At 26.0% G+C, this 13257-nt stretch overlaps 6 protein-coding genes across 6 annotated transcripts; 4 read left to right on the top strand and 2 right to left on the bottom strand.

Moving 5' to 3' along the window:
* Positions 1 to 26: 26 nt before the first annotated feature.
* On the bottom strand, positions 27 to 3205 carry T551_00470 (uncharacterized protein; the record flags this gene model as incomplete). Its single annotated transcript, XM_018372736.1, has 13 exons — positions 27 to 100; positions 141 to 483; positions 526 to 1031; positions 1076 to 1319; positions 1361 to 1615; positions 1658 to 1824; positions 1866 to 2058; positions 2104 to 2195; positions 2240 to 2358; positions 2408 to 2958; positions 3008 to 3040; positions 3090 to 3132; positions 3186 to 3205. 13 exons carry the CDS (start codon positions 3203 to 3205, stop codon positions 27 to 29), a joined length of 2640 nt encoding a protein of 879 aa, XP_018231072.1.
* Positions 3206 to 3372: 167 nt separating this feature from the next.
* Positions 3373 to 5876, top strand: T551_00469 (glutamate-tRNA ligase; the record flags this gene model as incomplete). The annotated part of the gene is made up of 10 exons (XM_018372735.1): positions 3373 to 3382; positions 3414 to 3910; positions 3958 to 4078; positions 4127 to 4224; positions 4270 to 4428; positions 4468 to 4569; positions 4611 to 4963; positions 5012 to 5206; positions 5251 to 5407; positions 5448 to 5876. 10 exons carry the CDS (start codon positions 3373 to 3375, stop codon positions 5874 to 5876), a joined length of 2121 nt encoding a protein of 706 aa, XP_018231071.1.
* Positions 5877 to 5937: 61 nt separating this feature from the next.
* On the top strand, positions 5938 to 6576 carry T551_00468 (ribosomal protein L19; the record flags this gene model as incomplete). Its single annotated transcript, XM_018372734.1, has 2 exons — positions 5938 to 6058; positions 6104 to 6576. The coding sequence occupies 2 exons, from the start codon at positions 5938 to 5940 to the stop codon at positions 6574 to 6576; spliced, it is 594 nt and encodes a 197-aa protein (XP_018231070.1).
* Positions 6577 to 6600: 24 nt separating this feature from the next.
* Positions 6601 to 7784, bottom strand: T551_00467 (uncharacterized protein; the record flags this gene model as incomplete). The annotated part of the gene is made up of 6 exons (XM_018372733.1): positions 6601 to 6618; positions 6660 to 6896; positions 6944 to 7008; positions 7060 to 7191; positions 7236 to 7294; positions 7339 to 7784. The coding sequence occupies 6 exons, from the start codon at positions 7782 to 7784 to the stop codon at positions 6601 to 6603; spliced, it is 957 nt and encodes a 318-aa protein (XP_018231069.1).
* Positions 7785 to 8143: 359 nt separating this feature from the next.
* T551_00466 (uncharacterized protein) lies at positions 8144 to 9982 on the top strand (the record flags this gene model as incomplete). The annotated part of the gene is made up of 8 exons (XM_018372732.1): positions 8144 to 8452; positions 8494 to 8503; positions 8545 to 8661; positions 8712 to 9070; positions 9113 to 9251; positions 9290 to 9371; positions 9422 to 9836; positions 9878 to 9982. The coding sequence occupies 8 exons, from the start codon at positions 8144 to 8146 to the stop codon at positions 9980 to 9982; spliced, it is 1536 nt and encodes a 511-aa protein (XP_018231068.1).
* Positions 9983 to 10366: 384 nt separating this feature from the next.
* T551_00465 (NAD+ synthetase) lies at positions 10367 to 13184 on the top strand (the record flags this gene model as incomplete). Its single annotated transcript, XM_018372731.1, has 17 exons — positions 10367 to 10395; positions 10442 to 10558; positions 10603 to 10619; positions 10663 to 10762; positions 10804 to 10999; positions 11044 to 11132; positions 11174 to 11291; positions 11335 to 11466; positions 11517 to 11725; positions 11765 to 11916; positions 11963 to 12050; positions 12092 to 12317; positions 12364 to 12470; positions 12517 to 12550; positions 12596 to 12760; positions 12802 to 12930; positions 12975 to 13184. 17 exons carry the CDS (start codon positions 10367 to 10369, stop codon positions 13182 to 13184), a joined length of 2118 nt encoding a protein of 705 aa, XP_018231067.1.
* Positions 13185 to 13257: the final 73 nt, after the last annotated feature.

Here is a 13257-nt window from a genome sequence, read left to right as displayed (position 1 = left end):
TACATTATTTATCTATTCATAGATTTTTACTGTTTTTTAGTATAAAGATTCAAATTTCCTACTTTATCGATTACAGTTTTTGCTACTGCATCAACTGCGCCTATAATTTTCAGTTATATGTTTAAAATGTTAGAAAATACCTTTAGGGTTTAACAAAGATGGAGAATGTTTTGTTTCTTGAATCTTGAACAGTTTGATAGATGTACCTGTCCATATGCCAATGGCACCAGCTAGAAATTTAGTTTCAGAAACATAAATATGTCCCCATAATAACCCTTCAATCTTATTAATAGTTTGATCATTCTTAATGAAATATTTAAGTTTAGAAGTTTTTGTATCAAGTTCGACATCTAATGAAGATAAAGTTTCTAAAATAATCTCAGGACTGAGTGCTGAAGATGCTATATCATCTATTTTAGGTTTCAACTGTTTTAACACAGCAAGTATTGCATCAAGTTTAAGAGAAGAATGCCATGATTTTACCTAAAATATTAAAAAAAAATATGTATATTATAAAAATATTACCCAATTTTCTGTTGGTAGAAAACTTTTATCTGTTTCTAGTGTACTATTAAATTTATGAATATTAAAAGATGATTCATTTATGTTTTTATATTGTACAGGCAAATTGATATGCTCAGGCAGTTTTTCTCTAACTTTTTCAGAAACAACGTAATTTATTCCAGGAAATTTAAAATTAGAATTAGACGCTCCTACTAATGGTTGAAATGAATCTTTTGAAGAATTCTTAGATATGTTAATATCTTCCAAATAATCTACTTCACTGTCTAGTTCATTATTGTCAATACTGAAGCTAGAATTATTAGCTTGAAGAAATGTATCAGATACTTGTGTTTTCTCTAAATCTGTATTATCAATTATTTTGTCTCTTTTTTCGCTGTTATTTAATTCATTTCTTTTTAATTCACGTTTTTTTTCAATCTCTATAAGAGTCTTTTCTAATGTAAAATCTTTTAATAATTCAAATTTTTCTGAAGATCTTAATATCGCATATATGAAATGAAGATTTTCTAATAAAATTAAAATATTATTAAAGAATAATAATCAAATATACTTTTCATTTCATTCTGAACAATTGCGTTAAATAGTTCCAATAAATATTGCAATAAAACATGATTATTTTCATTAGCTAATAAAAAGCTAGAAGAAGAAAAAGAATGAAATAATTGCATCAGTTTTATAGATGAAAGAACTGATAAATTTTGAATATAAGGTCCAATATTCACTAAAATTGAAAGCATAGAAGGATATAAAGGAGCTAAAACACTTTTGCATGTTGTAATAAGCATATAAATTGACTATAAATGTTAAAAAAAATAAAAAAATAAAAAAACCGTACAATAACAATAAAATCTACATAAGTTCCTTTAATAGAAGTTATTTTTACACTTATAGGAAAACTTTTGTAATTTTTAAAAGTTACATTTAACTTTTCATAAAAACTCGGTTCTGTAGACAATGATTGTACAATTAAAAGACAAATTCGTATTAGACCAATGTGTGACGATTCTCTTTTATGTTCTAAAGAATAACACAATAACAAAACTAAATAGTCCATAACATTTTCACTGTTAATTAAATAATTTCTAAAATGCTATACATTATAAGTTAAATTTCAAATTTAAGTAAAAATTACTTTATTTATTTGAAAAACCTTCCAAAGTAACATTATTATTTCAGGAGAATATTTTACCGATTTAGCAATATCAGGAAAGTAAGATGAATTAATTTCAATGAATTGGTTCAAAATTTTATATATACCATTAAAGAGAAATTCTATATCATTAGTACGATGCAATTTTCCTAAAACCTATTAAACATCTTTTTAAAATTCAAAATTATACCAAAATATAAAGAATATTTATTTATAGGAATTTCATTATTTTGGTCTTTTTCGATATATGGAAATGAAGGAATTTGATAATCAAGAAGAATCAATAAAAATTGTATACAATACGAAACAAGTAGTTGTTTATAATTTAACGAAATCATATGATTGTAGAATATTTGCCATTTTGCTGGATTATAATTTATAACCTATTAATATTAAATTATACATAATATTTTGAAAACAATAAATACTGTATTTATAAGAGAGCATAAAAGGTTAAGGACAACTTTCCTATCTGGGTTTGTTACAAGATAAATAATATATAAATTAGGTTCTTGGTTGTCTAATTATTTTTTTAATTTTTTAAAATAATAATAAAAAACTTACATGAATAAAAGTACATTGATCTTGAAACAATGGAAATAATACATCTTAATACTTCGATTTTATTTGATTCAAACTCAGTTATCATTTTTACTGATGATGCATAGCCGATGCCAGGCTCCCTATATATAATATAAGACATTTATGATTTATAGAACTAAATAGTTTTACCAAACAGAATACAAAACTTTTTGACAAGCTCCTTCTTCTGGCGGAATCGTAAATCCTGTAAAAAAAAGCATATCATTAAGTGTATCCAAAAATTCTTCAGCAAGAGGTTTCAGAATTTCATAGTCCAAATTGTTTTCATATTTTGCGTGTTCATACTCATCATTTTTTATAATATGTGTATATTTAAGTTGTGCTTTAAAATTAATATCATCATTACTAGGCGAGGATTTTCCAGACGTAGAATTTGCATTTTTATACAGATTATATAGCTTTTCTCTAAATCTAACACTCCAAAAAGTTTCATTCTCCCATATCCTTGTTTCTTCTTTTTCATAAATAAAAGGCATAATCCTCGTAATAATACGAAGACAATTTAACGCTTCTTTCTTTCTTTCCGGAAGGCCTATTTCGTCTTTGATAGAAATAAGTTTCGATACTACAACATAAACCAGTGTTTCAAGGTTCTTTTCTGCATGATTTCGAATACGTAAGATATCCTGCGTAGAGAAAAGTGTAAAAACATCTTCTACTGATTCTGGTAGGACCCAAAACTATTGGACAATAAATATAGAGATATTATGAAATATTACTATTATAAACCTGTTTCCAGTATTCATCATCTACAGGAATATTCTAAACACTTTATTAGCACAAAATAAAGAATATTAATCTTATTCTTCACATTTTCTTCAAAAAGACGAAAAATTCCACGGCGAAAAAGAATCCTAATTTAAGTTCAGTATTCCCTAATAGAATAAAAGCTTTATATTAGTTTTACTTTGATTCTTGGCCACCCATTCAATGAAAATAAACTAAATATATTTTGCAAATTATCGTTGAAACTTCCCAACTTCTCGATCAAACGTTAAAAAATAGTTAAAAGACAATGATCAACATAAAACCAGCATGTTTGCATTTTGCAGTCCGTGGAACACCTGTACCTTATGGCAAGTACATATATATAAATGAATCAAAGTATTTTTTGTTTTTTTCTGATATTTTTTAGGTATTTTTCTTATTATAGGATTCATTAATCAATCTAGTCACTCAATTGACATAAACTACTTAGATAAAACATATATTTCAGATTCTGATAATAAAGAAAGTTTATCTTTTCAAAAAACTCAAGATGGTCCTCATTTATATGGTGTAGTTTCTATTTTAAAGACACTTTTAGAATATTTAAAAGAACCATTAAAGAATGAATCAGAAATCCTCCAATGGGCCAAATATGCTTCAGAAGAAATTAATTTTTCAGATTTTAAGAATATAAATATTGTTTTTACATATTTGGATGAATATCTATCTTCTCAAACAATGTTAATTGGCGATCAAGTAACCTTTGCAGATTGGATAGTTTGGGGAGCCTTACGGAGTAATGTATACGCTCAAGGACTGTTGAAAAAAAATCTCCATGTTCATCTCAATCGGTGGTATCGTGAAATTGAATTGGATGATTTTGTTAGCAGAACAATTCAATTATTAATGAAAGAAATAATTGAGGTAACTATTTTTAATTAATTTTGTCGACACTGATAATTTAAAATTAGAAAAAATCTAGTGCAAAAGTAAAAAAACCTACCGCAAATTACGATATTGGGCTTCAGGATGCAATTGAAGGCAAAGTTGTTACACGATTTCCTCCAGAACCGAATGGATATTTACATATTGGTATTAAAATAATCAACTATACTCTGTTGTTTGCTAAAATATAAATAGGTCATGCAAAAGCAGCAATTCTAAATGAATATTTTGCTAAGCAATATAAAGGAAAGCTAATTATACGCTTTGATGATACCAATCCAAGCAAAGAAAAGGTAACTTATTCATTATTTAAAATTTTTTTTTAATAAATACAAAAGACAGAATTTCAGGATGGTATATTAAAAGATCTTGAGTTATTGGGAATTAAGGGTGATGAAATAACATTTTCATCAGACTATTTTGATAAAACATATGACTTTTGTATACAAATGATTAAAGATGGGAACGCATATGCTGATGATACAGACAAAAATACTGTAAATATAAAACAAAGTTATATTAAGCTAATACTTTAGATGCGTGCTCAGAGAATGGATGGCATAGAAAGTAAAAGACGAAACAGAAGCATAGAAGAAAATCTTGAAATATTTTCTCAAATGACAAAAGCTACTGAAATTGTATGTATTATTTAATTAAGATTTATATTCTTACATATAAGGGCTTGTTAAATACTATTCGTGCAAAAATATCAGTAAATAGTCCGAATAAAGCTTTAAGAGATCCTGTTATTTATCGATGTAATTTAACACCTCATCATAAAACTGGAACTACTTGGAAAGTTTATCCAACTTATGATTTCTGTTGTCCTATTGTCGATAGTATTCAAGGTGTAACTCATGCGTTAAGAACAAATGAATATAAAGATAGAGATGCTCAATATCAATGGATGATTAAAACTCTTAAACTTCGAAAAGTTTATTTATGGGAATTTAGTAAAATTAATTTTGTTCGTACATTACTTAGTAAAAGAAAGTTACAGCAACTTGTAGATAGTGGGAAAGTTTGGGGATGGTATATTTTTATAAAATATTTAGAAATTTTTTAATATAAATGATTTAGGGATGACCCAAGAATGCCAACAATTCTTGGTATTAGACGTAGAGGAATGACTATTCAGGCGTTGAAGCAGTATATAATTAGCCAAGGCCCATCAAAAAATGTTCTTAACTTAGATTGGTCAAGTCTTTGGGCTGTTAACAAAAAAGTAATTGATCCTGTCGCGCCTCGTTATGCTTCAGTAAATTTAAAAAATATGTGAATATTTACAAATATGTCTTAAAAATTCTAATATGGTATAGTGTAAAAGTTACTTTACTTAACGGGCCAGATACTGTATATATTGAAGAAAAGCCTAAACATAAAAAAAATTCCCAAATTGGTACAAAGAAAACAGCATTTTATAAATTCATTCTACTTGATCAAGACGACGCTTTAACCTTCAAAGATAATGAAGAGGTAGTATTCCTCATGGTTTTTTTATTATTTAAACAATTAGATTACGCTTATGGATTGGGGAAATGCAATTATAAAAGAAATATCTAAAAATAGTCATGGCTTTGTTGAATCAATTAAAATGGAACTTCATCTTGAAGGTGATTTTAAAGCAACAGAAAAAAAAATTACATGGTTAGCTGATCTTTCTGATCTTATTGACGCTGAGTGTGTTGATTTTGATTATTTAATTACGAAGGATAAATTAGAAGAAAATGATCTTCTTGAAGATTTTTTAACACCTTGTACTGAGTTCCACTCAAAAATAAAGGTTGATAGAAACTTTTTGAATCTTTGTAAATCAGACATTATTCAACTAGAAAGAAAAGGATATTTCATTTGTGATCAGCCATGTGATTCTGAAGGAAAAGGTCTTGTATTATTTGCAATTCCTGATGGAAAAGTTGTTAATAAATATGGCGTTAAAAAATAAGTTTGATATAAAGTTTTCGTCGATTAAGTCTTTGAATTTTAAAAATTTTTAAAAATTATTAATGCTTTTAATAAGAACAAATTGTGTTTATAGTAATGTTTTTATATCTAGATTTTCAAAAAAAGACATAAGAAATACTTTTTTTTGTTTTTCTAGATTTTATACTTTAGTTTCAAAAAAAGGTATGTTTTAAATACTGTTTAATTTATTATAATAAAAAAAAAAAGATAAGTTAAAAGAGATTCCTATTTTTCAAGAATTGCCACCTCTTTTTAAAGGAAATGCATTAGAAAAAGTTCAACAGGCTCAAATTCAAACATTAGATCCTACTCATGAAAGGACACTTCTTTTTTCGAAAAAATCACCATACTCTGTTAAACCAGGTGATATTTTGCAAGTAGAGACATACAATTCACTTCCAAATAAGACAAATGTATCAACTTTCTCTGGTTATATAATAGCTATTCGTAGAAAAGGCGTAGACACAAGTTTCCGTCTTCGCAATCAAATTATGAAAACAGGAGTAGAAATTCAGTTTAATCTTTATAGCCCAACAATTAAAAGTATAAAAGTATTGCTAAGAGGGGCATTGGGAAGAATTCGTAGGGCAAAATTATATTATTTAAGACAACCTAAACATAACCCTGGACCTGTTGAAAATATAATAAAAAACAAAGAAAAACAGAGCAAGTCATATTAAACATTCTATTACTCCGTTCATATTCTACGGAGAAAAATTATCCTATAATAATTAAAATAAATAGAAAAATATGAGTAATTTACCAATGAATATCGTTTATTTAAGTATCGAGGGTTTGACATAAATGGTGCTCTATCTCGAAGGTTTTTATTTGAAAAACCTGTTGGCAACGTATTTAAGTTTGTAAACGTTGGAGATAATTCATTTCGAAGTGGCGAGGGTTTTGAAGGGTTTTTTGTTTCACTATTAGAACGTGATGTTTGGGAGCCTTCATTATATGGCGTAATCTGCTGTGGGGAGAGGCGTGGTGATTGTCGGCTCTAATTGTAGTTTCAATATGAATATAAAAATGAGAAAAAAAGCAAACCTGTGGAGAGCTTTTTGTATATCTTGGAGGAGTAATACTATTATTTGGTGGGGATGAAGTGAAAACTAGAAACTACAGTTAGTTTTAACTGCAATAATTGCTTAAAAAGTAAAGACCATCAGGATCAAGCCCAAATAATTTCCTTTGTATGGGTGTTAATGAAAGATCTAAAAATGTATCTTTTGGCCGAATAAATCTTAACACTGCTTCAAAAATATTGTAAAGTAAAATAATATGAATAAATACATCTAGCATCTGTTATAAAGTATATATAGAATAAATAAATATTTACTGAAATATTTCAAATATATTTTAAGACTAATAAATTGTTTTAAATAAATTCCCAAAAATCTCGAAAACATGTAAATAATTAGTTAGGGGTACAGAGCATATACCTTTTATTAATATAGTTTTTAACCCAATGAATAACAATAATTGCTAATATGTTAACAATTAGTCTTTTTAGTGTTTCTTCTTTAACACCTGCTTTTCTAATACGCTTAAAAATTATATCCAGTGATGGATGCCTCCAAAATCCTATAGGAAGCTTCTGTGTTGTATTTTTTTGTGCTTCTAATAAAGGAAAAGATAAAGGCGTATGAAGATCTGTATTTGAGGTAGATTCTACAGTATTTTTAACTTCAGGAGACCAATTCCTATAAATTTCTGAAGATAAAGGTGATTTATAAGTCTTTGTGTCTATTAAATTTAATGAGTCTTTTATTCTTTTTTGATTTAAAGATTGTGGAGATTTGTCATATAAATTTTGTGTAAAAGTTGAATTTAAAAACAGAGAATCATATGATGATTCTTTTCTATATTTTTCAGTAGGAGAATTCATCTTTTACCGTTTTTTTATCTTTTTTTATCTGTAAAATTTTAGAAATTAACACATTTATTTTCTAAAAACCTTTAAATTTATCAGTTACGTAACATTAAAGATAGTCAACGTCGTTATTTTGCTAGAAATCTTTTTATTGGTAAAAAGAGAATAATTATTGCAAAATTTTAATTAATATTAAGGAATCTGTTTTTCTATTGACAATTTTATTGATTAATCTTTTTTCCCGCTTATTTTGGTGTTATTTTCATGAAGTTCTTTTTTAATATCTAAAGAATTAATTAAAATAAAATCTAAATAAAAGAAATCGGCAATTCGTTTCTGCATGCTTTTTTATATAAAGAAAGGTGTTTGTTTTTATGGATTCTATTTCTTATATTCTTTTATTTTTAATTACAGTCACTCTTTTCTTATCTTTTTTCAATAGATATCCTGATATTTCTCCGTATTTATTAGAATATCAGTCATCTTTTTCTCATTTTCGTAATTCTGGAGAATCTGCAATATATAAGAATAGGATTATTCCTTCTGATTTATTTTTTTTGAAAGAAAAGATATTTTACTTTGAAACAACTTATTATAAAATTTTAAGAGATATTCTTCAAGAAGGCTTGAACAAAAAATCCAAGTCAAAAATATATTCTGTATTTGGAAAAGAAATACATGAGGTATGTCTTCATTTAGTATTCAATACTTATGCTTTTATTAGTTTTCTTATGGTTTTTTGATAAATGATATTTTTTATACTAACATATTAAAGATGATTTAAAAAAAAAGATATTATCTTTTCAAAGTTATATTTTTAATTTTTGTTCAAACATAAAAAAACTTGCTGTTTTTTTGCCAAACACATTAGAAAACTTTATTGCAAGCATAGGTAGTATAACTAATATTTGTGAATATTGAGAAATATTTAATTAAAAATAGCAGCTCATTTTTCAGGATTAACTCTTGTAGTTATACCTGTCTTGGAAAATATCGATTTTTCTTTTTTTATGGAAATAATTTGTACTGTTAAACCAGATTTATTAATTATTTCTGATAATATATTCTCGTTAAATGATTTGAAAAAAATTAGAATGATTTCTGAAATTATTCTTGTTACAAAGCAAAGTAATTATTTAACCTTAGAAAATATTGATCCTACAATAAAAATTTGGGATAATATTTGTAACTCTGAAAATCTATATTTTGAAAAAATATTTAATACAGTACAAGATACTTTGATTATGTTTGTAAATATTGAAAAAAATAGAAAGTTTACAATATCAGAGTTTTCTCATCTTGTATGTATTTTATTTATTTTATTACATTTCTAATAAATTTAGAATTTTATTTCTGCGTATATTGGATTAAAAAATGATATTTTAGAAAAATGTGAATTTACAGATAAAGATATTTTTCAATCAACTATTCCATATTTAGATAATTTTTCTCGGATTGTTCTTTATAGTACTTTTGTAGCTGGTATACGATTCTTTTTTTAAAAAAAACTAATTGTTTAGGTTCTAGTATTATTTTTAAATCAGAATTTTTGAATATTTCTGATTCCATATGCCATAATTTGTTTCCGACAATACTTTTAGTGTAAGCTATATATTATATTATTATATATTTATATGCTTATACTTTTAAAGACCATCTGAAACTATTTTATATTTAGCTAATAAAATCGACTCATATTTAAATTCTTCAATATTTAGTTTTTGGTACAAATGGTCTATTTCTTCTTTAAATAATGGAAGAATTTCTAAAGGAATCCCATTCATATATAAATCGCTTGGAATAACTAATAAATTGAAACTTTTGCTTACAAGTTATACTTTTGAGAATTTCACTGACTTAGATATATCACAAATTAGAACAATTCAAGCAGGACTTGGTACTAAAATTACACGTTCTTTATGTTGTAATAGGATTTTTGGTCCTATTTCATCTACTAATCCTAATGATTATCGCCATAAAGTTCATTTTGGTCCACCTTCATCTACTTTGGAAGTCAAAATTGTTAATTTAAATTCTGAAAATGAGTTTGAATTAACAAGTGGACATGTATATTTTTTCTATTTTTTTTTCTCAGTTAATATTTAAAGATATTTGCACGAGGACTGTCTGTTACTTTTAAAGACACTGATAATTGGGTTTATACTGGATTAAATGGTATTTTTGGAGAGGATGGCTGTCTTATAGTTAAATAATTTTGAATAAACTATAAAAATATAGTAAGAAAACGAAGAAATTATTGAAATAATTGTTTATTTGACTATGTTTATAGTACATTTAATCTTTTTTTTAATAAAAATTATAAATATCTTAATATCATATTTTAAAAAACAAACATTTTATTTTTTATTTAAAAGTATACATCTTAAATAACATAATCATTATATTTAGTGTAATTGTACACTAAACATTCTTATATAGATAACAATTTGTATTTTTTCATTAAAATATCTATTATTAACGATTAATTTTTGAAGTTGGTTTTTTCAGGTCTTTTTTTTAAATCCTTTTTCTGTTATTTTTAGTTTAGACTTTATCTTTGTTTTAACATTAGTTTTTCAAAATTAACTCTACTCTGAATGAATCGTTTTATAACAGTGGCTACATGGTAAATTAATATTTTATTAAAAAATGTTTTTGAGATTTTGATATAGTTCTTTAAATCAATGGGCATTAGATTTCGAAGGAAATTGTAATAGAATTATAAAAAGTATTATTGAAGCAAAAAAACAGGGTGCTGTTCTTCGTATTGGACCTGAACTTGAAATAACGTAATGATTTACGTTTAAATAGTTTAGTTTTTTAAACTTTTTAGTGGTTATGGATGTTATGGTATTGGCATGCAAATTGGGCATTGTTTTTTATCTTTTCTTAGATCATTTTTTGGAAAATGATACCTATACACATTCATGGGAAATGTTATGCCAAATACTTGATTCAGATGACATAAATGATATAATTGTTGATTTGGGAATGTAGGAAACATTTACAAGCTTGTTTTATATCTAATATAAAGGCCTATTATATATCAAGGCATGAGATATAATTGTCGAGTTATTATTTATAATAAAAAAATTCTTTTAATTCGCCCAAAATTATGTCTTGCTAATAATGGAAACTATAGAGAGATGAGATATTTTTCAAATTGGAGCAGAAAGATGTTTACAGATAATTTTTGTCTTCCTGAGATTGTTTCTTCTATTACTGGTCAAGTATGTATATGTATATAAATATATAATTCTCTATATGATTTAAGAAAACAGTCCCTATAGGAGACTCAATTATAGTTACACAAGATACGTCTATAGGTTGTGAAATGTGCGAAGAATTATTTACATCTTCAAGGTAAAACGTTATTTGTAAATATAATAAAAATTAATCTTTAGTCCTCACATTGATCTTGCATTAAATGGTGTTGAAATAATCTGCAATTCAAGTGGAAGCCATCATGAGCTTGGGAAGATCAATACTAGAATAAATCTTATTCAAGAAGCTATGTCGAAAGTTTGTAAATATATTTTATGTTTTTTGTCTCATTTAGATAAAGTCAGGTGGCATTTATTTATATGCAAATCAACAAGGATGTGATGGTGATAGATTATATTATGATGGTTCTGCTATGATTATTGTAAATGGTTCTATTGTGGCACAAGGACCGCAATTTTCGCTTAATGATGTGGTAATATTTAAAAAACAATAAAAAAATATAACTTATATCTTCTGGAAAAGGATGTTATCTCTGCAACTATTGATTTGGAGGACGTTAGAAATTATAGAAATGGTATTTGTCAAGGGATCCAGTCTTTGAATATTTCTTCATATAATAAAATTTATTGTTCTAAAACTTTATCAAAAAGTATATTTGAGTTAAACGCAAAAAATATAATACCAGTTTCTCCTATAGTTCCTAAATATTATTCTATAGAAGAAGAAATTGCGTAAGAATTTGTATTTTTATATTTTAACTAACAATTAAGTTTTTCTCACGCATGCTGGCTTTGGGATTATCTTAGAAAGTCAAACAATAATGGATTCTTTTTGGCGTTAAGTGGTGGATCCGATAGTTGTGCTACAGCTCTTACTGTATATATTATGTGCAAAAAAGTTATTGATGCTTTAAAAGATAAAAGTTTGAATTTATTTATTTTGTAATTATAGTTAATTAATTATAATAGATAGTCAAGTTTTGGATGACCTTTGTAAAATATTAGGAGGACCTAAACATTTTAAGCGTTTTCCAGAAACTCCAGAAGAGCTTGCAAGGTAGATTCTGTCTATTTTTATAAATTAATTTATTATTTTAGAGAAATCTTTTATACTTCATATATGAGTACTGAAAATTCTAGTTTTGAGACAAAAAGAAGGTCAAAAGAACTCTCAAATGCAATTGGGAGTTATCATATTGACCTAAATATGGATAATCTTGTTAAAGCAGCATTACAAATATTTTCTTATGTTACAGGAAAACAAGTTAAATTTAAGCTACATGGAGGAACCGATTGTGAAAATATAGCCTTACAAAACCTTCAGGTGTTTATAATGTTATTTTTTCAATAGAAAATTTTAATCTCTTTAGGCCCGTTTTCGTATGGTTCTTAGTTATTTTTTTTCACAATTACTTCCATGGGCAAGAGGAAAGTCAGGCTCACTTCTTGTTCTTGGATCTACAAATTTAGATGAATGGTAAGTTATATTTAATATATAATTTTTGTTAACTTAATTTTAAAAGTTTAAGAGGATATTTTACGAAATATGATTGTTCTGTTAGTGTTGTTCCTGAATTTATAATAAAGCTAATTTAGTTTAAGAGTGCGGATATTAATCCTATTGGTACTATTTCTAAAACTGATCTTAATCGATTTATTAAATTTGTTCATGATAATTTCAAATTGCCTTTACTTCAAGAATTTTTACTTGCTAAGCCTAGTGCAGAGCTTGAACCTTTTTCTGAAGAATATACCCAGTTAGATGAAGTATTTATTTAATTTTGTAATGTATTATTTTAATTTTCAAGGTCGATATGGGTTTTACTTATGATGAGTTAAATATTTTTGGTAAACTTCGAAAAATTAATAAATGTGGACCATATAGTATGTTCCTAAAACTCTTCTACAAGTGGAAGAACAATTTACCGCCTAAAATTGTAATATTTCCTAATTTAAGATTTTATTTTATTTATAGAATTAGATTGCTGAAAAAGTTAAACGTTTATGGTTTTATTATTCTGTTAATAGACATAAAATGACGATATTAACACCAGCATGTCATACTGGGTCTTGTAGTTTAGATGATAATAGATATGATCTTAGACCTTTTCTTTATAATATAAGATGGTCATGGCAATTTAAACGTATAGATGATGAACTGAAAATATTGGAAATAAAGACTAATATATAATTTTTCCATTAAGTCAATATTATCTACAATTAGTTGTAATAATTTAAGAATAGTATAATATTATTTCTAAGTT

The sequence above is a fragment of the Pneumocystis jirovecii genome (assembly GCF_001477535.1).
Source record: "Pneumocystis jirovecii RU7 chromosome Unknown supercont1.2, whole genome shotgun sequence".
Taxonomy (NCBI): Eukaryota; Fungi; Ascomycota; class Pneumocystomycetes; order Pneumocystales; family Pneumocystaceae; genus Pneumocystis; species Pneumocystis jirovecii.
Note: the sequence above shows the minus strand (reverse complement) of the source record. Positions and strands in the feature narration are given on the sequence as shown.